Raw genomic sequence first — 26,265 nt, 5'->3', positions numbered from 1 at the left:
ATAATCACCCTTGGATACTGCACAGGCAGGAGTGTGGGAATATCTAGGAAGAAATGTATTCTTCATATAGATCAAAATGTATTCTTCATATAGATCAAATTTTCTGCCCCACATCCATCCCAGGCAATCATTGGTGTGATCATTGTGGTATCTGTAAAAGATGGAAGAGAGCTGCTAGGGGCTGGGAGAACATCTCCATGCACACACTTGGCAGCTTTCATAGATATTTGTGCTCACAGCGAGCTCTGTGGTTGGCCTGGGAACGGATATAGAAAAGATATTTAATAATTACACCTTGGAGTTGCTTTGTGTGATGTCTCACTCCTGCCTTGCTCCAGAAATCCATTGCCTCTTCCTTTGTCTCCGTGTTTCAGACTGCAGGGCTCTGTGGGCCTTCCAAACTCCATCTGTAAAAACTCAAAAAAAGGAGTTGTTCTTGGAGAAGCCAATTTTCATCCATTTTAGTAACTTGTGAAAAAATCTGTTTAGTACTAAATCCAGTCTGGCTTTTGAATAGCCAGAGATTCTGGAACACAGACATGCTTTGGCAAAGTACAGTTATTCAAAGTGCCTTATCAAATAAATTAAATAAATAAACCAAACTGTTTTCTCTGCTCTTATGGATAAATTCAGTTACAGACAGAACTGCATCTTGCAGCTAACTCTGCTTTTTCCATTGAAAAATAACATAAAATTCCACAGTGGCTGCTGGATCTGTCTGGTGGCAAGTGCTGCAGAATTTTTGTGCCCTGAGCAAGGGAAGGTGACATTTGTCACCTGAGCTGGACACTCCTAGGTTGCCTCTAGTTTGTGGTGCTGAATTCTCACTCTCTTTGTCCCTTCCTTCATATGTAAAGTTGTGTGGTCTTTTTGTTTAGAATAACATTGTAGTTGCAGCAGCTCAGTTCTTTTTCTCACGACCTGTCAGTTGTGTTTGTTTAAAAATATATTATCTTTTCCATACCAAAATAATTTTATAAACTAGAACTACAAACCACTGCCATTATTCAATATTCCTTTTTCTCTAAATGCTGAGATTTCACAAGTAGGACTTTAGAAGTGTTCTGTTAATGCACATGTCCCAGTGCAGGATAGGGGGCTCATCCCCAGCCTTGCACTGTGCCTGAGGCAGGTGGACCCGTGCCCTGCTGTGGAGCCCAGGAGTGCTGCAGGTAGGTCTGGGCTCAGCCTCTGCCCCAGCACCTCCCAGGCTTGGATTTGTCCTTGTGCCAGCACTCATCTTGCCAGGGAAGGCAAGATGGGATTTGGGATATAGGAAACAATTATTTTCTACCTCTAGTCTTCTTTCTGTGGGTTTTGCTATCCCAGTGTTGGAATGGGGCCTCTGGAAGAAGCAGAAGTGTTGGTGACTTTAAACAAAATCCAGCCTCTCTCAGCTCGACAGATCTTTCCTGAACTGTTTGGTACCTTCAAGTTAGTTTGCAGTTTCTCGTGTTCCATGGGGGCTCTGTAGAAGGAACAGTTATTTTAATGGAAAATGACAAATTTTTCTTATGATTAAAATATCAAGCCTATCCATTGACTGTTAAATCTAATTTGCTGTGACTGAAATGTTCTCCAGTGAGATAAGATAATCTCCTGTTATAGGTCAGAGGGCTCCAACTGATTTATGGGGGAAAACCTTGGTAGAAAATACAGAGCTGTGTTTTGTGCTCTTATTTTTCAGCTTTTCTATCATCACCTAGTTAGTCATTCTTTATAAGATTTCCATTTAGCAATCCATAAAGTGACTTCAAAGAAGGCTAAAAGTTTATAAGCTGTTGGATAAGCAAGGCTGGAGCTATCACATGAATAATGGAACATGCTTATGGAACTAATTGAATTCATATTAGATGAAGATAAGTACTTAGTAGTGATAAATAATGAGATAGGAAAATGAAACTCTATCAAAAGAACACACCCCTTTCTTTATCTTTTTTTTCTGCCTGTGCACTGTAGGCTGTTTTAGCCTTCAGATTATACAAAACTGCCCCGTGTGTCGGAAGCTGTGTCAAACTTAGTTGCAGCCCTTTACATTTTGTCAGAGAAAACGATTGTTTCTGCAACTGTTTGTGTAGGAAGGTTATCAGTGTGATGGTGCTGATGGAGGGGAGTGCCCTTGACCTAGGAGCTCCCTGCTGGAATTCGGGCACATGTGGTTTGGATTGACTGCTGGGGATGGCTGTGCTGGGCTCGGAGCTGTGCAGCTCTGGCAGCCGACTCCAGCGTGCTGGGATCCACTTAGGGAACAGCCACCCTCTCCTGCTCTGTTTGGGGCACAGACCCAGCGTTTAGAGTTAGAATTAGAATTGGAAACGTATTTCATATATTTTTTTATTAATATTCCAGTTATTCAAGAACTTTTTCTGGGACTTCAGAACTGTAATTCTTACAAGATTATCCAGAATTTGTGTGTGAAACTACACACTGCATTTCAGAATGTTCTTCTAACCTTTCTCCTAAGGAAAGAGGACACTGATGTATATCATAAAAGCTATATGTGTAGATTTTTGTTTTACTTCAACCTGATATCAGCAAAAATGTTCCTGTGAGGAAAGCAATGCTCAGTGAAATTCCTGTTGTGTGACTGGTGGTAGGACACGGAGGCTGATCTCACCTGGTATCAGTAATGTCTCCTGTGCAGCCAGGGGAGTGGAGCTGGGGCTCTCAGAGCCCCCCACATGCTTTTGGGGAGCACTTTTTGGCACATTCCCCTGCTCCTGTTCGGGGTGAGGATGCCCTGCTCGGGATCCAGTGTGACCACAGCCCAATTAGCGTGCACTGAATCTGAGCTAACGAGCCCTGAGCACGGGTTCTGTGAGCTCGGGCTCAGGCCTGACCCTGCCATGGGGGTTCCCTTCCCAGAACACACCCTGAGAATTCATTGACCACTGGCATCTGCCGCTGGTACTGTTAATTGTTAATTATATTTTTGATTGGGGTGAGAAGCGTTAATTAGCTTTTCCCACCCATTTATACTTAGTAAATCAATGCCTTCTCTACCTGTAACTGAGGAAGTAGAGCTTTTCCATTGGATTTTAATGGAGGGTTATAGATTAATTTAAATCCAGGTCTTAAACCCCTAAATGCAGTTTAGCCACTCACAAATATTCCCAATATGGCTGTACATGGTTTCAGGAATATTGATAAAAATGCATTTAAAATAGGGTAGATTACTTATGGAATTGTCTTTTATCTAGTTATTGGGGAAATAGAAATAAGAACCCTGTTTTAATGAGGGGTTCTGGGGGCATGTTTGAGGGTGAGTTTTCAGAAGCCAAGCCCTGCAGTACCTAGCAGGCTTCCCCAGAGGCAGAGAGGTTTTTCTCGTGTGCCACAGCGCCGGGGCAGCACGGGTGCAGTTTGTCACTCAGTTGGCAACAGCTGCTTGTGATAAGGATCTGGGGAATCACCTGTAGAGGCTCGGGGTGCCCGGGCGGAAGGGTGGGAGATGGGCTGGGGGGGCAGCCCACCTGCTGTGCCCGGATCAAAGGGCCCCGGGGTCAGGGGGCACATCCCGCTTAAGCAGAGCTGTCTGCTGAATAGCCATTTCAGATTGTAAATCTGGCCGTGATTTCATTAAGTCCTTCTGGCTGCTCTTGGGGCATGAAATAATAAAATTTTATATCCGCTGCCTTTCCTGCTTCTGGCAGCCAGATTGACACATTGTTGTCTGCAGCGTTGTGGTGTTTTCCTTAAGAAAATAAATGGAAACTATTAATTCAGTAGAGACAAGTCATTAAGCAAATGGATTTTAGACTTGTTGTGAATCATACTTTCTTAACAATTTCAAACCTAGTGCACAGGCTCGCTAGAATGTTAGTTTTTGTTAGGAGTTCTGTCTTTCCAAAAGAATCGGTGGAAGGTATCACCCTTTTACTGTTACAACAATTTTTTAAGATGCTGATCACGTTTGTATCTGGTTATAAAACCTCATGATCAGCTTGGTTTATGTTTTGGCAGCAATTTAGCCGTGAAGTTACGCAAACCTGGCTTGTGGGAGGAAAGGCAGGGGTGCTGGCGTTTGATGGTTGTGGAGGTTTTTTCGTTTTGTTTTAAATTAAACTATTCAATGAAATTGTTCACCTGACAGAAGTTCAACTTGGGATTCCTTTATGGCAGAAAATGCAGAACCTGCCAAGTGTAGCCAGTGCTGATAAAATAGCATTTAGTGTAAACTGGTGTTATTGTTATGGATGAATACTGCTTCTAGAGTGGGAGGGAGGAGCACCCCTTAATTCTTCTATTAGAATATGGTTTCTGTGTTTTTGTGAACTTCCACATAAAACATTTAAATGACTCAAGTGTTTGGCTGTCTGTGAGCAGGGCAGGCACCCGGACTGTGCTTATTTACGGACCTGGTGTTTAAGGCCCCCCGGAGTTTGTTTGAAAAGTTAAGAGATTTTCACAGTAAAGGTGCCATTTCTGAAATTTAAAGTGCTCTTTTCACCAGGAGATAAGTTCTCTCTGATTAAGTCAGTAATTCTTACTAAGCCATGTTTATAGAGGCCATAAACAATGGGTTCAGTGTGCTTGTTAAACCAGCTTTCCATACCTCTCCACTCTTTTAAAAAGAGACATTTAAAATAAAAGGCAGGTGTAGATGTTAGTTTGATTTAGATGGATTTTAGGTGATTAATTATGGCTACAAGTAATTGGGCAAGGATGGTTAGGAAAGGTTTGCAGGAGTGAGATGTGATGCACATTTTCTCTGAATCTCTCCTTTTGACTCAGTACATCCCTGACCTTTGGGAAAATGAGATAAGGGATCTGTGATGTTCATATTTCCTCTTGGTCCTTGCTTATCCACATTTCTTTTCAGCAGAATATGAACCTACTGAATACAGTCCAGTCTGTTGCACAGGTATCACTTGTAAAACTTTGTTTAGCTCTTCAGGAAGTTGTGAAATATGGACTGGGGCTGTGTGTGGCTTGTGGCTGTCCCTTCCCATTCCTGAAAATTATGACAACACACAAACTGTATGTGGGAAAAATGACCTATGTGTTTTTGTGATTCACAGAATCCAGTGGGGTTTAATGTGAGAATTGCAGCTGAATGATGGGAATTGTTACTCAAATTCCAACAAGAGAGCAAATACTGTGATTTCCATGTTGGTTGGGCTGATTAGGTGCCAGGTTTAGTGAAAGAAGCATGTGATTATTTAACAAAAGCCCTTATAACTGCCTGATACTAGCTGTATCAAAGGTGGTAGTGACAGGAGAGATGACAAAACCAGCTAAAGACTAAGGTGAACTGGTCAGTCTGCATTTCTGTAGAATGAGCCGCAATTTGACCATCAAAAAATTACACGTTTTGAATGCATTGCAAGACAGATGCTATTAATCAAGTCAGTCTCCAGTGTTTTATTAAATCTGAGGGCTGGTCTCAAGGGAAATCCACTGCCTTTGTACAAATATTGCAAATCTTTACAGTGAGGCTGAGCTCTTGGTGGTGCAGAGTTTATCAGCTTCCTTTTGCATATGATGATTTCTGGGCCAGGTGTGGGGTGATCACACTGAACAGCATTTACAGTCCCTGTACCATGAGGACATCCTTCTGGATCATCCCCCCTGGCTGAGCCCTGCCTGGAGCAAGCCTGTCCTGTGCTCCAGAAAAGCCCACATTTGGCTGAAGGGAAGGTGCAGACTCAGCAGCAGAGGGACAGAAACACCCTGGCACGTTCACCACGCCTGTGCTGCTTCTTCGGCAGCAAGCAGGAGAAGGGTTTCCTTCCTCCTGTCTTGTCCTGCCAGCACTGAGGCTGACAAGCTTCTGGCTTTGGTTAAGTACTTTGCAAGACCTTTTTGTTGGAGGTTTTTAGACTCCTCTGAGTATAAGTGAGATTTTTAATTTTCTGAAACAGGAAGGAGCAATCAGTTTGTCTGGTGCTTCCGGACTCCTAGAAGGAGCGAGGCTCCTGGATTGCTTTAGAGTTTATCAGATGCAGCCAACGGGGTGACCTTTGGTTCCTGCAAGCAAAGTACCTGGATTGTCAGGCAGTGCTGCTGCTCTTTATATGGAAAGCATTAAATGTAATATTCTTCTATTTAAGTTAAAGAAATGTCTCATGAAGACCTGAACTTAAATGTCTACAAAGTGGGTTTTATGGTTGTTGGGGTTTTTTTCAGTCCTAAGTACACAGCAGTTTGCTTTATAGACAGAGGACTGAGCCTTGAAAACTGAGGGTAATTATTTAGCTGCCTAAGGCTCAACTTTGCCATTGTTTTAGGACTTGAGTTCCTTTCTTTTAAAGGAAACAATTCCCTCCACCCCACAAAACCTTAATTAAAAATTGAGTATGTTTTTGTTCATTTTCCTGCTCAGTAATTTTCATTTGGTCCTGCGTGTAGGTAGGTAGGTACTTAAACATTTTTTACAGTGTCACTGGGAAATTTCCTCAATTACCATATTCTATAATTCCAGTTTTTCTGGTTTGGAATTTTCAAAGCTTTATTTGAAGAGATTAAACCTGTGTGATTAGTCAGTCAAAAAAAAAAAAAGATTCAAGTCTCCTGTTAGTGGAAGAAGTGTTAAGTGTTTAAATGCTGCTCTGTTTGGTATCAGTGACTCATTTACTGTTGATTAAGCAGGGAAGTCAAGCCTGGCAGTGTTTAAATTTGCTTAGATCACAGATACCTTTAGACACTCAGAGTCACAGGTACTGATGATCATTCTTTTGAGAAATAGGTTGTTCTTTTCTCTTTAATGTGTAAGTACTGTTACAGAAGATGTGAACTTTAAACTAGATCAGAAACTTTCCCTCAATTCATGGGAACAGAAGAAGAAAGTTCAGACTTGCTGACCAGGATATGGTGGAATTAAATTTCTCCTAGCTTTGGTTTTGTCCCCCAATTTTAATTATTTACTGATTAGGCTCTCATAGGATCCAGTTTACTTAAATGCAGTTGTACACTTGTCTTTATTAGACTTCCAAAATTCAACCTGGAATTTGGAAACCAGTTCCCATCCCTGACTTAATGCAACTCTCAACCCCTGGGAAATCCTCTCTTTATTGTTATTTAAATGAATTTCCAAATATAAAAAGATTTGCTTGAAATGCTGACTTGACTAGAAACTGGTAAATGTGCAAGTAGGACACCAAGACAAGCATTAGTAGAGGTGTTTGAAATAAGTCTTTGCTTGAATAATCACAGACCCTCTGGTTTGACAATTTCAGTGTCCATGTTGTTAAGAACTTCCGTCTGCCAACTGAAGGTTAATTTTTTTTGCATTGTAAACTGAATAAATAAAACAAATGATGACGAAGTCAGGAATGTTGATTGTTTTTAAAATGGTTGTTCTGCCATCACTTGTGTCCTTTATGCATAAAATTTAATTTCCCACACTTACATTTTCCTTTCCCTTTTCCTGAATTTGCTCACATATAGAAAGTAAGAAGCATGGCCCTGGAAGATGTGGTGATCCTTAACGTAGACACCAACACACTGGAAACCCCTTTTGATGACCTTCAGAGCCTCCCCAATGACGTGGTATGTATGGAGTGACTCATCCAAGGGTTCAGTTCCTGCTGGCTGTCACCGAGGGGTCTCACTGGGAGCTCTCGCTGGTAGCACTGAACTGCTTTCCCTCAGCTCTTGCTGTCCCAGAGTGTTTGGGAATGTTTGTTTCAACATTTACACATGTGCACTGAAGCCTCCCAGTGAAAGTCAGCCAATGCTCACATGAGCTAGAAATCCTGTATGTTTAGTTAAGTGTTGTTTCCAAATGAAATTGTGTGAGTTTTTTTCCTGTGACTGCTTCCAGGTGAGCTTTAAGGAATTTCATGCATTTCATACCCTGAGATATCATATGAAATGGATGCCTTCACATTCACTTCAATCACAGCTAGAATTCAGAACTCATTTTCTTTCTCATTCACCGTTCTTATTGGTAAATTATTTCATGTTTTTAATAACTTGATAGTAATGGTGTATAAATACTTGACATTTAATGGGACTCAAAGGCATCCCACTTACTGCTGCAATCATCTCCACTGAAGGAGCTGAGGAGAGAGCAGAGGAGTGAGAGTGTCAGGAGCTGTTTTCAAGGCAGAGAGTGAATGTTTAGGACAAGGTGGCAGGGGAAAATCTGGATTTCCTTTGCTAGTTGGGAATATTGTGCTGACAGTCAGAGCTGAACATTTTTATGTGCAGTTGAGAAATAGAATTGATGTGCAGGGAGCTCAGTGTAAGCTGGTGTGTGAGGAGAAGCTGCAGTGAGGGTGAATGCCCAGTGCTTCCTGCTGTGACACCCTGGCATTCCAGTGGGATCCCTTCTTCAAAACCAGGGAGCTCAGGAGGAAAGGGCCATCTTGATTGTGAACATTTTGGCTTTAGTCAAGCATTTAGTCTGTAAAAGTTGATTCCATTATTTTTTCTGGCATTACATAGTTTTTCATTTTGATTTCACTCCCAGCATCCAAATCTGCCAGCTGGTCACTGCTTGTGCCATTATCCACAACCCGGGAATGACAGACTTGTAAATTTCATGGAATTATGTAAGAAATGTCTGGGTACAGGGAGCACGGGGCCTCAAACATGTATATGATTTGTCAACAATCAAGTATTATATTAGATTTTATGAGACTTCATTAAAGGAGCTGTTGTGGGCACACTGTAGAACATCAGAAGAGACTTCTCCAATAAACACAGAACTTCAAGCTTTGGAATGTAATAAATTTTAAGAGACTTCCTTCCTTTCATTATTTACTTTTACTTCACTTTTATAACAGTAGAGAGTTGTGTTTTATTAGTTCAAATTTCTTGATTCAGTTTTCCACAGGTCTATTTAAGAGCTCCATTTTATCTCGGAGGATGTTGAGAGCAGAGCAGAGGAAGTGCTGCCAGCAAATTCAATTAACTGGCAGGGCTCACCAGTAGCATATATGGTGTATTTTTTTTCACAACTGCTATATAAATACAGCTGGGATTAATATTTTTCACAACAAAGCTTTAAGTCGAGTCGTGTTGCGTTGTGTAATTAATGTTTGGGCCGGGGTTTATGTGGGATTTAGCTGTGGCACATTGCTGCAGTTACCTGGATGAAGCAGCTCCTCCTCCAGGCCTCTCCCTTCACACGGGTCCAGAGTTGGCTTTGACCACTAGAGAGCAGCTGCTCTGCTGTGCAAGAATTGAATTTCTGTCAGTTCTTTCATGCATCATGTGTTTGGAACTGTAAGTGGATCAAGTTGTTCATCTCAGCAGGGAGATGCTAAAGCCAATCCATTATACTTTTTTTTCTTTTCTTTTTTTTCCTTTTTGCTTCCCTGGGAGATTTTGGGAGTGTGTTTCCCCACTGGTCTTAGTCTAAGTAGATGCATTTATGATCTGAGAAACTAAAAATGTCTCCAAGAGTTTCCTGATCATAAATGCCTGTTATGTCAAACTATTCTGCCACTTTTGCTACTTAATGTGAGCAGTGAGCAATTCATGCACTGCTGAATAGGCAAAATTTACTTTGCTAAATTAAATCTATCTATATTCATCAGTGAGCAAAAACATCTTCTCTGTGGTGCATTCACCATCAGGTAATTAATCCAGTGGAAAATTTCTAAAAGCTGTTTTCCTTCTCTCCTTGAACTGCTTTTTAAATCAAGTGAATGAAGTCTTATGATTATTTTAGAGCCTCAGGTAGTGAGCTGTTCTTGAGTTTCATAACAGTGATGTTGCTACCTAAACTGGTTATTGGAAATCAAGAATAAACTGTTCTTTATTCTTTAATTCTTAGGATCCAAACAAATATAGGACCCAGTGGAAAGGTCTTCCCAGTTGGAATTTGTGTCCAGAGGAGCTGGACAGAATTGAGGCAGTTCCAGCAGAGTCAGCTCAAGTTGTTCCTTTGCCCCAGTTTACCTCAGCAGTACCTGCTGGCTGTCAGGCTTCTGAAGTGGTCAGGTCATGTCCCTGAAAATCAAGATTTGTACTACTGTGTTACTGATTTACTATTTGAAACGTGAAAACCTGCCCCTTCTCTTCACCTTCTGCTTCTGATGTATTGCTGGAAATCTGGCAGCATGAGAGCACCCTGGGAAGTAACTTTCCTTTTAAAATAATCAATATTAAAAAAAGAGATTTATTAAGGACTGTGATTACAATAAGTGCATCTGCTGCTGACAAGTCTCCTACACCACCGTCTGTGTTGCAACGAATAGCAAAGAGGGGGTAGGAATTTAATTTTTTTTATGCAACCCGTATGGATTTTTCATGTATTTCCAAATAAGTGTCATCTTCTAGTCATAGCTGTAGTCAGAGCCCCACGTTAGAAGGAATAAAGTGTAAGCTTGCTCTGTCAGCTCGTGGTTGTTGCTGAATGAAGGCCTGGGGGTGGCTGGGGCCTCTGTGTGTCCCAGGCTCAGCCGTGGGGCTCCTGCTGCCACCTGGGCTGCTGGTTTTCACACAGGGAATGAGCTGCTTCCAGGGCAGCCAGGAGTACCAAACTGCAGCTCTGTAGCCAAACCATTTTCCTAAAGGTGAATCCATTTTTACTTCTTACGCTGTGTTTGCAGTAGAACATTTCTTGCTTTATTCATGTTGACAACTGAAAAGCCTTGGACCTAATTAAAAGAATTTCCACTAGCACCTTTACTGAACCATTTCATTCTGCTGCATTGCACAGATTGCATTCTGAAACATGGTGAGAGTTGAAATTGGACCTTTAAACTTCAACTGCCAGAAGTATAAAAATCTTATTTAAAAACATTCTCAGGGTAGACTGCATGTATATGTGTCTGTTTGGCTAGAAATAATCCTCATTTTCAGTGGTCACAATTTGAGGTTTTTTTAAAGTATCACTGTCTCTTTAGGCAGGAAATAACCCTAATTCTGCTTGTATAGTCTACTTTGTATTACATACTAATTTTTTCCAAACAGTACACATGAGGTTGTTTTGGGGTAGATTTTTTTGCTACTTGTTAGTATATTTAAATGTGTTGTTGTTAATTTTTTTTTAAGTGACATGCCTATTGCAGTAATCCCACATCTGTATAAAATGGACACCCTATAGTGTTCGAGGAAGTAGCAAAATACCAGTCAATATTCTGCTTCTGTCCCAGCCAGGGGAGCTGAAGCACAGAAAGGCTGTGACCAGCCCTCTGAATTCCTGGTTTGTTTAAAACAAAGCTTAGAGCTTTTTCCTTCTATATAGATGGAAGGTTCTGTATCTTCACATGAATGTTTACAGAAAACCCCTTATAAAAATGTTGGAGGTGGATTTGAAAGCTTCTCAGAGCTCTGGATATTTTATTATACTTTTAAGAACTACCTTTAAATGGTTTATATAACTTAATATAGAAAATAAAAGCATATTTCAGCCTTACAAGTCTAGACCCCTTCAAACATGAAGTATGCTGTTTGGGTTTGAAAATCTGGTGAAGCTTTTATATTTAGAGGATTACAGAACTCCTTGAGGAACGTTATTTCACTGAATAGGAGTCAGCTTATTTTACGGGCTTCAGACTAAATCTGGTATCATGTGTTATGTTAATATGGGTTTGTGGGCTCATTAATGCGTGGATCATTGGCATAAGCATTCAGATTTATAAACAGTGCTGGACACATTCTTGGTTATTTCTGTTAAGCTAAATAATGAAACGCCTTTTACAGCGGAATCTGCAGAAGATTTAAAAGGAAATGTCTTTGCAACTGTTTTAGTAAACACAAGCGCAAAGATAACATCTAAAAGAAAAGTGAGTAGTGCCCAGCATCAACTATATTTATTATATTATTATTATTATATTTCTATATTTAACACCTCTGGAGCACGACAGGGAGTCCCTGTGGAGCCCAAAGCCAAGGCTGCTGAGGAGGAAGCTGAGCTGGGGATGTGCTACGGGAGGGATGAACTGAGGCACTCACAAACAGTTCAGGAAAATCAGGCAGGCTGGTGGCAACACCCAAGGCTGAGAACATTCGACTCATCTGGTAGGATTTTGGAGATATGGATGAGGCCACAGCAAGCTTTTGTTGGGAGCTGGAGGATGGGAAGAAGGTCTTGAAAGTTAATTTGAATATTAAAACCATCAGCTTATATTTTATGAGGTGTTATTCATACTCTCCAAAAACAGTTAGTTAGTTAGAGGAACTGCTCACTCTCTCAATAATATTCCTGCAGCGTTTCTTGCATAGTGGGAATGAAGTACACAGAGCTACCCCATGGAGATTTTCAGTATGGCATTTGGAGAAGGAAGATTTGCTAGTTATTGGCTCTTTCTGTTAAATTTATCATATGGATATTTATAGAGTCAGTCGTGTTCTCCTGCAAATCGGGTCAACTGGGGATTTCCTGCATTCCGTTTTCCCCCTGAAATTGCGGCTCCTGCCTGTTCTCTGTGTCAGGTATCTCACTAAACTCGGGCTTTGCCCGTGGCATGGCCGCGGCCTCTAAAAGCACCACCTGAATTCCTTTCCAGAACCAGCGCCCTGGCTATTTGGGTTTGTCTTGCTCTGCGTTGTGTGAGATCTGAGCCTCAGCGTGTCCCGGTTCTGTCTGCGGCGTCAAAGGCCGTGAGGGAGCCGTGAGGGAGCCATGAGGGATCGTGAGGGAGCCGTGAGGGGCCGTGAGGGAGCCGTGAGGGATCGTGAGGGAGCCGTGAGGGAGCCGTGAGGGAGCCGTGAGGGGCCGTGAGGGAATCCTGAGGGGCGGCCGGGGCAGGACACAGCGGATCCTGGGCACGGCCGAGCCTTCGGCAAACAACTCCAAAAATGTGTGAGAACAGGCAAAAAGCTCCAAATTACTGAGAGGAAAAGTGTGAGGAGTAACGAAAAACGGGAGAAGCTGTCGGGACTGACATCAGAGGAGGCGGGGCTGGGCGGGGAGTTGGGCCGGTGTAAGGCGGCGGCAGGGAAGGTGTTTAAGTTTCTGTCTTTGTTTCTCACTATCTGACTGTATTTTAACTGCCAATACATTAAATTAATTTTCCGCATTGGAGCCGGTGGCTCATGGGTACACATCTCCTTGAGCCCCCGAGCCTGGTGTGCGTGTTTCCCCCGAGTGCTGCTGAGGGGCAGCGGGAGGGCGGCTGGGCCGGGCTCCGGGAGCCTGCTGAGGGTACCCGCACAGCCAGGAACTCAACCCTGGCGGGTCACTGCCCGTCCAGGCTCTGAAATGTGAGGGAACATAACCTTAAAAACCCCTTGTATTTGTGGCAAATAGATTTTTCAGACCTTCAGGATTTGTTCCTAGCCTTGGTGGTGATGGATGGCCTGGTTGTGTGGAGCAGTTTCTCTTACTAATCTGATGTTTGAATTAATTTAGCTGCAGTTGTTTCATGGATTCTAATCAAGAGTGACACAGTTTTATAGACTGCCTTTAAAAGAGTACTCAACAGCATGTTAACAGTGGATTTTAAGTAGGAGGGAAGGTTCAGTGAAGCTTTTGGTATCCTATTGGTTTCTGAATAGAATCCAAACATATCTTAGAGAAGCAAAACAGCTTGAAAAGTAATGCTCTTAGAAATGAAAAATTCATCTCTGAATTCACAATATCACCTTTTGTCATAACTGCTGCTGTGGTTAGCACATTTTTCATTTAGCTGTGCCCCAATGTGTTGCTCTTTGTTTGTGATATGAGAGTGATCTAGACCTGCTGTGTGATTTCAGGTTTCTGCACTGAAGAACAGATTGAAGAAAGTCTCTACAACCACTGGAGATGGTGTTGCAAGAGCGTTTCTAAAAGCACAAGCAGCTTTCTTTGGGAGCTACAGAAACGCCCTGAAAATTGAACCTGTAAGTAGGCAATTAGTTGGCATAAAATGTAAATGTGCAGCTGTGGTGGAGAAAAAACCTAACAATTCAAAGTGTAGCATAACCTGCTCTTCCTAAGGTCAGCATGGTGGCTCTTTGGCTGACTAGTACTGAAAACAGTGTTCAGGTCTCCAGAATGAAAGAGGTACAACAAGCATGATCCATCACACAGGGAAAGACCTTCACATGGAAAGGTATGGGTCTTGCTTGGTTTTGAAAGCAGTCGAATTAGAGGAGAGATGATAAGAAAGAATAAATTAATGATCATAAGAGGTTAGTGCAGAGCTGAGCATTCCTTCCTCTGCAAAACTCATCTCTTCATTGTGTTTTTGTGTTAAAAGGTGGTGTATTTGGCATTTTCCTGCTCTTTGAAGATTAATGAAAAGATCTGGCCTGTAGACATGTGATAAATTTAATTTTAACCATGATGTTAAATGGTTACATGGCCAAAAGTTGGACCATGGGTATAGTGTTTCTTGAAGACTTCAGTAGCTAAAGTCTCTCTGGTACTGTAGTTTGTCTTGTTATTTTTAAAGCCAGGAGGAAAACACAGCTCAGCCTGACTTTTAAACAGCCCAGTTATTACCATCATTTCAATGGTTCATATTCAGGTTTCAAAAATTACTTTTCAAGTCAGCACAAGTCCTTCCACATCTTACTGGGGGAATCATTGTGTGTGGAAAAAATAAATTGTATGGACTTGTGTGTGTATGTCTGGGTGTAAGAACTGGGCTTTTAAAGCATCTCAGGTGAAATCATGGTGGTATTTAAAATGGGGGCCATACAAATGACAAAGATGGAAGCAGCGAGGCGCTCTGGCTGTGAGCCTCCTTTATCCCTGCTGGGGAGACACTGACTCCCCTCCATCCCTGCAGGCTTCCTTGTTCTCCAGTGCTCCTCCCTGTAGTTGCCAGGCAACTCTGGGAATATTGGTGTATGCTTTGCCTGGATGTGTGTGTGAGATTAACTAGTTAAGGGATTTATGAAGGAAAATAAAAATTTAAATTGCTGTTCTGAAAATACCATCTGGTATTTTGAAGGCTGAATGTTAAAGATGAACATTTGAAATGAGTTGACAGTGGCACGCCCCTAGAAAGTGCAACTTTGAGGGACAGCTAACCTGAGGAAGTAACAGAAATGGTTTCGTTTGCTTCTCATTCCATCAAAGCAAACTTATAAATATAGCTGCACAAATATGTCATAAAACTCACTTTAATAATCAGAAAGTGGAAATTTTCAGGGCTTTGTTTTCTAAGGCTTTTTGTAAATCAACAGTTTGATTTGTGATTATACCTTTCAGTATTAAGATTTAGATAAAGCAAATTTGCAGGTGTTTCATGTTCATGTATCACCTTCACATGGAATAAGTACAGGGCATAAGTAATACCAAACATGAGATGGTTCTTTGCATTTCATGTCCTGTAACTCCAAAAACCTGACTGTTCTTTTAAAATCATCGATAATTAGAAAATACATTCAAAGAAGTACATACAGAATATATTTTCCTCCTTTCATAGTTTCTGTCTCATAAGACAATTTAATTTCCTAGACGATCTCATTGGTATGAGCTGACTTTCCAGGATAAATGGTGTGAATCTATTTTTCATTATCCTGTGTTATTAGGCCCAGAATGTGTCACTGAGCAGGCTCTACATTCACATTATTATACTTTAGCATAGTAAGAGCTCATTCTGTTCAGAGGCTTTCACTTTAGAGATACAAGGTCCTGTAATGCACATATAAACAGAACGCTGGCAGTGAGTTTCTGTTGCCATGAACTTTCTGAGGCCTTTGGTAACTAGAAATTGCATGAAAAAACATATCTAGGTATACAGTTGGCAAGCATAGTAATAATAGTAATATTTACTGGACAAAATAACTGCTGCAGTGCTGTTTCCTACGGTGTTTCCTGTAGCTGCACTAAGCCAGTTTTAAATGCAGAGCAGTATCTGCTGGGTGTGATGTACTTACAGCTCTGTTACTACTAAGTCCAGTCAAACTCAGCAGCAGCTGGGTGTTCACTGGGCTGTACTGAGGCAGATTATCCTGATGCATATGGCTTAAATGTCTACCAGTGACACCAGTGTGAGCATTTTGTTCACTTGAATGACCTTTTTCAAATTCCCATTTTTTTTGTTGTTTACAGAGGGAATGTTTTTATCTCTTTTAAATATTTAATTCACACAAGTAGGTCATCTTCAGCAGGACAATCTGTGTGAATACGTGGGGTGTGTAAAGGTGCTTGGTAGGGCTGAGCAGCTGGGGATGTTGGGAAGCGAGGCTCACATTTTCGGGATGGGAGCCGTGGCCGTGCACTTTCTTCTGCTGACACCTAGTGGTTCCAGGCATTCCAGTCGGACTCTCCCGCTGTTTGTGAAGAACAACCTCCCCACCTGTGGGTCGAGGTAAGCTCCGGGTGGGCTGGCCCAGAGCAGTGGGGTGTGGGTGTGACCCAGCAGGGTGTGGGGGCTGCAGGGCGGTGCTGCTGCTGCAGCCTCAGCCCTGTGGGATTTGTCTCCATCTCGCGTGGGAGCTGCACTCCCGGCTTTGCTGGGACGTACAGGCATCCCAAATGACAAGAGTTCTGCCTGTTCTCTGGCACTGCAGTGATTGTGACAGGGCTGGTACCTGTAGGAAACCACTGGATTACATCCTGTTACTGTGCTGTAAATACTCCTCCATGAGTTACACCTTTCACATGGAACTGGGACTATGACTACTGATACCTCCTTGCATGCAGTGGGAACCACTGAGGATAAGTGAATCTCTGCAGTGAAGCATCAATTAATTCTCTTTGTCTTCATGGTTAATTATTCAGTTTTATTCAGGCTTATTCGCCTGAGCAACCGTTAGTTGTAAACTGGATAATTCCTGGTTATTTGCATTGTTCTGAATTGATTTGGTTTAAATTTAACCTAAATATTCCTTGGATGCATCCACTTAGAAGTAAGCAGAAAATCAGAGGCAGAGTCAATGTGCTTTTCTATTCCCACTCTTTTTGTGTGCTTCCATTGATGAAATTACTTTCTAATTTGTGAACTGCTGATCTTAATATGAACCTACTTATTGAAACTCACAGATGTTTTATATACTCCAGTTTTCACACTGCTTTAGCTGAACTACCCTGGTGGAGGAGCGTGTGTTATACACACATTGCTGCCTAAGTTCTGTTGTCCTGTCAAAACCTGATAATTTATATTTGGAGAATTTATAAATGGAGAAGACAATGTACTATCAATTTTCATAATTGTAACTTTGATATGAATTTTTTTCATAATGCGATACAGTTTGAGCAATGGTGGGGGAAGAAACCATTATGAATAGCAGGAAATAAGTTTTTTTCTTTTTCAGCATAACACTCAGTTCAACTTAAGGAGATAATGCATTAATTATTTTACAGGAATCTCTGGAACAGACACAATAAATGCCTTCAATAGTTCCAGATTCATGAGATCAGAGTCAGAAAAGTATATGATATTTGCTGCAGAGTAAAAAAGCAAATGCCAGATGAGTCAAAAAGGAAATTTTGTTGGAATGTGTGTGCAGTAATATAAAGCAAGTGCATGCTACGTACTGGTGCATAATTCATTCTGCAAAGGCTTTGTAGCACTCAGTGCTTTATCTACTATGAAGTATGATTGTTGCCATGGTGAATTATTTTTTTAAGTTATTCAGTGGAAGAGTAAATAGTCATTTCCAACTCCCAGTAATTGCCACATCCCAGTTCCTTCCTCTCCGTGGCCATCTTCTGCCTAGCTTCTTTTTCTTGCATGTATATTTTAAAGGCACACACTGCATGCAGAGTAAATACTTCCCTGTCACCAGAGCTGTCTCCACAGTTCAGAGCTTTAGGAGTGTTTGTCCATCTGTAGAAGATATGAAGAAGGATGATCCCTAATGCTTATATAACTTGTGCACAGACCTGTTAAAATGAACCCCAAGCTATCGGGGAAACAGTGAGCAGAAGCTAGTTAAATAGAACTTTTTGTTTTACTTGCAGTTTTGTTGTGTTCTGTTTGAAGTCAGTGCTGATGTATAGCATCGGGAATTTTCTCCCACCCATCTTAACTCTTTTCCTGTTGAAGTGGTTGAGCTCTCAAATCCATCCCTGTAGAGACACTCTAGGAATGCCTAAATGACAGTAATTTCTAAATGTCATCATGGTGACTTTACTGACAGGTAGGAGTAGACAATGAGAATGGCACTGACAGTGTGTAAATTTTTTTGCAATAAAAACGGACATAAATTGAGTTTCTGTATATTCTGGAACTGAAATTTAAGACCTTTTTCTTCCTACTCGGAAGATTCTGTGTTTTGTGACATTTTAAAGAGCCAAGGTTTCAGCAACCTCCCTTAGAAGCCACCTGTAACTATTGCTGTGTTTTACCATCTATGGGAAGTGCTGAATTCAGCCACTGACTGGAAAAGATTTAGTGGGGAAACACAGTTTTGTTTGTTTTCTGTGTGATGTTTGTTTTCATTTCAATTCTGTTGCTGTTTCTTCTCTGAGCCTTACTGTTGCTATAGACAAATTTCTGCTTTTGCTGTTTTAAACCTTAAAAATGGCTCTTTTTCTAACAAACAGTTACTGTTCTTCAAAATGGCATTTATTATTCTACATCTAAGTCTGTTGAGATATACATATGTTAATGAACCTGAAAAGACATTTTCTTTAATCTCTTCCAGCAGTCTGGTATGTAGTAAATAGAATTGTTTTGTAATTTCCAAACTGTTCTAAGATCCTCTGTTATCTAATTCCGTATGCCATGCTCAGGGGAGGGGGAGCCCAGGATTCTGAGGGGAAGGTAATACAAAGTAATATTTGAGAAAGTTAGCATGACCCTCTGCTGATTGTGGTGTTTCTGCCTGGAAAGGTGCATGCAAACTTCCCTGTCCATCATACATGTTAAAGTAAAACTCCAGCAAAACTCAAATCAAAGCAAAAATAGCAAACACACCTCCGCTAAAATCCATCATGGGAATGGTTTTGGGTGTAGGAACTTTGCCCAAAGGGATGGGGTGCTCTGCATCTCGCTGTGCAGTAATAGCAGAAATGTGCATTTCCTTCAAGTGTGGTGCCAGAATGCTGATGTGCATAGTCTGCTTTGAGATATTAATGTTTAGCCGCTTCATGCTGATGTTTAGCGGTTTGTGGTCGCTTAGTTTGTGGAACCTTTGAGCAGTCTGAGAACTACCTTTGGCTGTGTTGTCTGAGTAACTCTGCAGCCCCCATACAAGTTGTGTGTTCAGCCATCAGCCTGGATCAGGGCACTCTGCGTCTTCTGTGGTGGTGCTGCAGAAATAAAAGGAGCTTTGTTCCAAAGCCTCTCAATCTCCCTGTTACAGGGCAGGCTGTGCTCTGTCAGCTTTGCTGTGCGAGGATTTGGATATTCACTTACTTGGCTGTGCCTCTCACACCTGATTCTGGGGTTTGTGCTATTTGATGCACTTGTTTTTGCTTCTTCTCAATTTGTTTCAAGCCTTTGGTTGTTTGTTTTAGGCTGGCTCTTGCCTGTGTTTTCACTGCATTGTCTCCTGATACTTCAGTTCTAATTGTGAGTGCACAGCCTTGTGCAAATGCCTCCGTGCAGGAGAACTTGGAGATATTTCCTGAACTAATAAAGTGCAGGGGACTTGGAGGGGAACAAGGAGGCACATAAACAAACACGAAGCAGAAAATAACATCACCCTTGAATTCAGCTTCTGTGTGAGGCACTCAGTGACTGTGTGTTTTTTCAAATGAGCTGTTGTATCTGGTATTAGGGAAAAAAAACCACCAACACACACAAACCCATGAAAAACCCCACCCCAAGGACCTTTTAGGCAGGTGGCAAGGAGTGAACATTATCAGTAGTGTGAGCAGCTGCACAACTGAAGAGAGAGTATCGCTTCCGTTGACAGAAGATGGTGGAAGAGATTTTGGGATTTGGATTTGTAAAGTAACCTTCAGTGGCAGATAAAGTTGATGAAATTATGATAAAAATTAAAATATATAATCGGGTTAGAAACAGAATAGAGAAACCATGCCACTCTGGGCTTTCACAGATGGGCTTTCACGGTGTATATTGTATATGAATGGGAGTGTACAATTTGTACTGGTGTGGTACCAGTGGAGGCAGGGGAAGGGCAGTAAATCCCAATTAGTTGTAAGGATTGCTTGCATAGCTGGTGATAGAGCTCGTACAGTGACACCTGGAATGCAGCGGAGCTAGAGGCAGAAGGAGCCCTTTGCTCCTGAGCCAGGACTGACAGTGGAGTGTGGGAGATTCTGACACTGCCCTGGGGCTCAGGGACCCCCATGTGTGCACTGGGAAACTCAGAGGGGACCAGGGCCCCTTCCTGCTTTGGCTCTTGCATGGCATCAGGGAGCTGGGCAACTGCTCTTCACATGGAGCATTGATTTTGCTGTGGGAAGGCATTAGTGACAGACAAATTCTGGCTCATGGCCAAGATGCTCTATAGGCAAAACTTAGTCTCGCACTGAGGACCATTTTTTTTCCTTCCTTATTCTGTTTTGGGGAACACAAAAATGTGAACTCTGCAGAGGGCTGATAAGTACGTTGTTCTTTAAAACACACGCTACTTCAGTCTGGTAAAACATCAAATGAAAACATTCTGTCCTTTCTTATCTTTTTCTAATTTAATTCATTGTTTTCTGAGACTTTCATTCAGTGAGTAGCAGCTCTGGCAATGACAGATATTCTATTGTGACTGAAATATGCATTTTGTAAGTCATAACTTTACTTGGTATTTAAATAAACTGTGTATGTACAGCGTGCAAGATTTATGCAGAGCACAGCTGGAGGTATTCTGCTCAGAATTCCTATGGTTTAAAATGTCTCTTTCAAGTTTGAAAATGTGTTGTGAAGTAGATACCATTATGATAATTGGAAGTTCAGCTTTTCTGTCTTGCTCTATTATTTTTTTGAATACAATTAACACATCACACACATTTCACCTGGTCTCTCCTCATTTACCTCTGACACTTCCTTGATATTTATTTAGACACATGTGGTGTCTTTGCTTTGAACTCAATAGTTGGTATATTCACTAGATTTTTTTTTTTTAATAAACATTTTTCTCATTTAGAGAAAGGTATACATATTGATGTCAATTTAAATCTTTTACTTATTTGTTAGGTGATCAGGACGTAAATTGTATAAAGATTGTAGAGAAAACTGTGATTACTCTCAAATCAAAATACCTGCTGTGTAGTTGCAGAAGCAGCTCATTTATTATAGTTCTCATGAGAAAACGGCAGAGCAGATATGCACAAAGCTGTCTAGAGAAGAAATTTAAAAATATATATGAATAATACTTTTAATTTAGAGTTGCTATATTTTCTTTCAGGTAGCTTAAAGGTGAAGCACAAATCTCAGTGTTTCATTTGAAATAAGCTTTATTCTTCCAGAGTCAGTAGCAATGCTTTTGTTTCTGATGACAAAACAAAGACTAAGTTTTGGTTTTAAAATATAATCGAATTCTTGAACTGGAATTAATAACATACTGTTGGCATCGTTTTTAACTAAAATAATGTATGTGGTGTGCTGTGTTCTATGATATGTATAAAACTGTCAGCAACATAACACCAGTGGCCTCCAGAAGACAATTACAAATTATATCAGGTTTATAATTTTGAAGGAAAAAAAAGGATCTGACTCATCACATTTCAGTGATCCAGGAGAAAAGAATGTGAAAATATCATTAGATGTATTTCATTTGTGGAAATCAGGCTTGGAGTTTTCTTTATTTCTTCTTTTTTTTTAAATTTCATTTTGGTTTTAGGAACACTTCTAATGCTTGGAGTTTTAACAAGGAATAAGTCCATCATCCAGCCTAAACTTGATCCTCACAGAAACACAGGACATTTTTCTGGATTATTTAAAAAATTTTGGCTGCATATTGGAGTGAACTGGGGCTGCAGTTTTGCAGAGTTCCTGTTCACTGTCCCTTCCTTTGATAGCTGTTTCCGTAGGATTTTCAATAACTGTATTACTGGATGTGTTTGAGATTTGTAAATTAGTTTATGACAGGAAAAAGGTATCATCTACCAACTAAGAATTCATTTGCTTTGTCTTATAATTGAAGTGATCAACTAAGCTTTTCATGTCCAAGGCTTCTGTATGAAAGTTTCGAAGATCCTCTCCAAAGGGAGTTTTTTGTTGGCTTGGTCAGGGCAGTCAGGGCCTGGCAGTCAGGGCCTGGCTCAGCCCTCGCCGTGCCTCTGCTGGGTGGGAGAACCCATCGGACAGGCGTGTGCGCAGGAGAGCCAGGGCCAGGAGTGCTAAAGGAAATCAGGGGCTCCTTTCAAGGTACCTTGCATTTGCACTTCAGTTTTCAAAATGCACATTTAAAATTATCTCTGTAAAATACTCCTTGGAAAATTATATATATATATATATATACATATAATTTTTTTTTTTAATTTTTTTTTTTTTTTTATGAAATCGTTCTGTAGTAAAATATTTCAAGTCCTGGCTAAGCTGTAAAGCTTAGGGCTGATAAACAAAGCATCTGAAGCCAAATGGCCCCTTAGCTAACCCCAATTAAAATAAAGATTTCATTGCGCTCTGTCCTGACAGAGAGGGAACATATTGTTGCCTTAAAGGGAGTTTGGTTTAGTTAATGAAAGATTTTATTTCATTTTTTCAAATACAGAACCTAATTAAATAAGTTTCAACTTGACTTGTAGTTGAGGACATTTTAACTCCTTAAAGGTTACTCTTGTGTCCAAGTATAGCTGTCTTTTGAATAATTCCTGATGCGGTATTTAGGTTAGTGACTTATATAATAAGAATTTTATAGTAGAGCTCATGTAACTGTTTGCCTGTTAAATGTATATCATAAATATATGTTGTTGATTCCTAAAGTGTTAAAGTTGTTATCGACATTACATTATTTTGATGTATTACATTAATTTGGCATCAAGTGTTACTCAGAGCTAGCAACTAATACAGGATTCTTAGAAGTACTGTGGAGCTGAAGGTGCCAAGAGTTTGCTTTGAGTGCCTTTTAAAAGCTGTAGATTATATATGTACTTTGCTTACTCCTGGTGCTCAACAAAAATAAAAATATGTTGAAGAATTATTTAGGTGAAGCTCTCCAAGCAGTAGTTAAAGTCTGTATGTCCAGAACATTTTTTCTTAGAGAGGATTAATGGTGAAAATGAAAGGAATTTGTGAGGATTATATGTATGATTAGTTTGCCTTTCCTTAGGATCTGTCTGTGCTTGTATGGATAAAGCTCATCCCCCATTTGGCAACCAGTGATTTATGACATATTCTCAACATAGTCTCAAGTATATACAAAAAATAAAGCACACTTCTATCTAAAGATACTTTCTTATTACACATGAGAATATTTTACTTGAAAGCAGTCAAGAATGGGCATGCTGTTGCTTACCTGAATTTCCTGCCTAAAACTGGAGGCGTGTTGAATGGTTGCTGTGTGTCTGGCAGTAAAACCAGAGGAGGTCCAGGCTGTGCTGAAGGACGGGGGTGGTGCTGCTTGGCTCTGCTGTTTGCACTTGGTCACAGGAGTACCTGGAGTTAACAGCACCTAACCAGTATTTACACAAAGGGAGGGTGCTTGTAATTATTTGTTACTGCAACTGAGGCTAACCAAGGGAGTTCATGCTTAAAGGAACATTTTTAGTTGTAACAAGTATGTCAATATCTTCCCCAAATGTATCTATCAAACTCTAAGTATGTTTTGTTCTGGAGCAGTGGCTTCCACTGCATAGGGAGGACTGCTTGATTTAAGAACATGCATATGTGCTCTCTCATTTGGGGATTTTAAGCTAACATTGGAGTGTGTGTTCTCTTCCAAATGTCACTCAATCACGTGCCCTCCTTTACACGTTCAATGGATTGCAGTTCAGCTCTCTTACAATGAGTTTTCAGGGTGAGCAGTGAAGCTGTCTCCAGTAAAGGACGATTGATTTCCCTGAGCCAGGGTCATTCCCAAAGCTCTTGACAGTTTCTGCTTCAGGTTTGTGGGATTGTTGCCTTCAACTGTGGAGGTAAATGATACACAAAGAATTCCTGCCTCTGAGAGGAAATTAATAGTTTTATTTATGGATAAGTAACAAAATATTAAATGGTTTAGGAGGGGCTTGCAGGGGCTTTTTAGTTGAAAAAGAGTGTTCTTTGGTGTGGGTGTGAACGTGAATGAAATTAAGGGTTAGGTGGTACTGGAATCCTAAAAATCTCTGATTTATTTGACATATGTTACAGATCCTGAGGTAGCTGAAATGCAGTGCTGTTCTTTTCTCTTCTGTGAATTTCTGTAGATCATTATAATTACACTGTGTTTCAGAAATCTCAATAGTTGCCAAATGTAACCAAAAATAAAGCATCACATCCAGCCGGAGTTCCAGATATCCTCACTCTGCCCTAAAGCCATGTTTCCAGCCATTATCTTGTCATAGCTTATTGAGCTCAATTTTAATTAAATGTTAATAGCAATTTTGCAGTCAGAACTGACATGAAAGTTTTCCAAAGATTATTATACCCACAGGATATCTTTATTATGTGTTTTTCTTGTTTCTTTTTTCTTATCTTGTCCAAGCCCTGTTCTTTGGAAAAGTCTTTGGTGATGGAAAACATGAAACAGAAAATGGTGCAATGTCTTGACTGACAAGGATCAGTTTACAAGTCTACAAATTCTTGAAGAATTTTGTATTCTTCAAGAACATCAAAAACGTACATGTTTGATAAGGGTCTTGGGGTTTATGTTTATTTGATTTTCTTTATTGTGATGTATACACTGAGTGTTCTACATGTAGGTTTCAACATACAGATGCTGAATCTTTAAATACAAAAAGGACTTTTGCAATGCTGCAACCTGTAGTTCCTGTGTCTCTGCCTTTAAGGATGTTGTGTTCACAAATGGCAGGCACCGCTTATACTGTTGGATGTTGGATCACTGGTTCTTGTTGCTGTATAGGAAGCCCTGTAGTATTAATTGGTTGTCAAATCCCTAAGAAATAACAGATTAATGTGCTTGATCACAGTGCCCTGTTTAGAAGCTGCAGTTTGCCCCCATCCCCAGCCTCTCCATGTAACACAATTACAGATGTGCATCCAGGACATTTAGTGGATTGCGTTTCATTAATACAATTTGAGCAGACAATACCAAGTTGCTGTCGGGCCGTGCTGACAGCTAATTACTGAAATGAAGGGTGTGCATGGCTAAGGAACAGTGGAGCATGTCTCAGGAATAGGAAAGCAGCACAGAAATAGTGCCACATCTTGGAATCACTCCTCTGGACAGTTTGCTGTCTCTGCAGACCAGCTTTGTCACATATCTGGTCATGGTGGGGAGTTAGACTTCAGGGAAACAAAGGTTGTTACTGTTGATGAAAATGCAATGTAGTTCTGGTTTGCCCTTCCCTCTGGTTAATTCAGACACTTGTATGTACTTACCCATCTGCTGACCACACTTACCTCTTGCTTACAGACATCACTGCATGTTTTCCCCATAGAATGTCCAGTCTGCTTATATGAATATCAGGGATACTGTGAATGTCAGTCGATTTTGTAGCATTATTTGTAGGGAGAGCTCTCGCTGACAGTTTGAAGAAGGAAGATGAGGAGAGACTCCTCATTGTTTCTTCCAGTATAAGAAACCACAGGCTGTCAAGTGGGGTTTTGTAACAGCAGAGGTTTAAAAGAAGCAAGTAGTGTTCTGTGTAGGATAGGCAGTAATCCTGCCAAGCACTTGATCAGGTGATACTGAGGAAGCTGGGATTGTTTGGGGCAGTTCGGAGGGAGACTTGGGAGAAGCCTTGGTTCAGATTTGTTCGATATGCAAACACCCCCTTCACCAAGTGCTTCTGGACCTGTCCAGGAACTCCTTGGGTGTTGTTCTAGAGCAGGGGAAGCTGAAGCCCAGGGTGTTCACTACTGGGCAAGGTGCTTAGCTCAGAATATTTGTAAAAACCTCTATTGCCTAATGGGATTTGGTCTTTACAGTATATCTGCAGAATTATTAAATATAATGGGATGCTGGCTACAGAGCAGTTTTATCATCCAATTCATTCATCTGACATCTGTATTGGAAGACAAGGTGCTAGTTATCGTTGGAGATATTTTTTCTGTTGATGCTCAGAGAACTCTTACTTTACCAGTGTGGTTTATCCATATCCTGATGGTAACAAGAGCCAGTGGCACTTCTGAGCAACTTATATTGTTTAGTCTTTGCATCTCCAAGTCCACAGGTAACATGCACATAGCAAATACTCTATTTCTTGTTGAAATGGAATTGAATCTTAAAAATTTTTGATTCAAATCTGCTGCTTAGTTAGAGGAAAAAAGATACCAGTAGCAGGTTGCTAGTAAAGGGTCTGTTCTTCCTGATGAACTCAAAAATTCATGTTGAGGTGCTGCAATAGCTTACTCTTTTTGCAATTCATTTTATGAAACAAGTTCTAGATTGAGCTTTGCTTACATGTATTCTCTCTCCATAGAAATTATGTCCTTTTTCTCATTTCAAATTAGGTGAGTACAATGAAATCCTTATTTT

At 40.7% G+C, this 26,265-nt stretch overlaps 1 protein-coding gene across 7 annotated transcripts in view; it reads left to right on the top strand.

Moving 5' to 3' along the window:
* The window catches only part of DENND1A (DENN domain containing 1A), a 148,920-nt gene that overhangs the window by 81,158 nt on the left and 41,497 nt on the right, over positions 1-26,265 (top strand). For all 7 annotated transcript variants that reach the window (XM_041484011.1, XM_041484015.1, XM_041484013.1 and 4 more), the window contains exons 12-13: positions 7,390-7,491; positions 13,597-13,722. In XM_041484011.1, the coding sequence (XP_041339945.1) occupies positions 7,390-7,491; positions 13,597-13,722 (228 nt within the window). The remainder of the gene's footprint in view (positions 1-7,389; positions 7,492-13,596; positions 13,723-26,265) is intronic.

This window comes from Pyrgilauda ruficollis, unplaced genomic scaffold, assembly GCF_017590135.1.
Source record: "Pyrgilauda ruficollis isolate IOZ18807 unplaced genomic scaffold, ASM1759013v1 scaffold62, whole genome shotgun sequence".
In the NCBI taxonomy this organism is placed as follows: Eukaryota; Metazoa; Chordata; class Aves; order Passeriformes; family Passeridae; genus Pyrgilauda; species Pyrgilauda ruficollis.
Note: the sequence above shows the minus strand (reverse complement) of the source record. Positions and strands in the feature narration are given on the sequence as shown.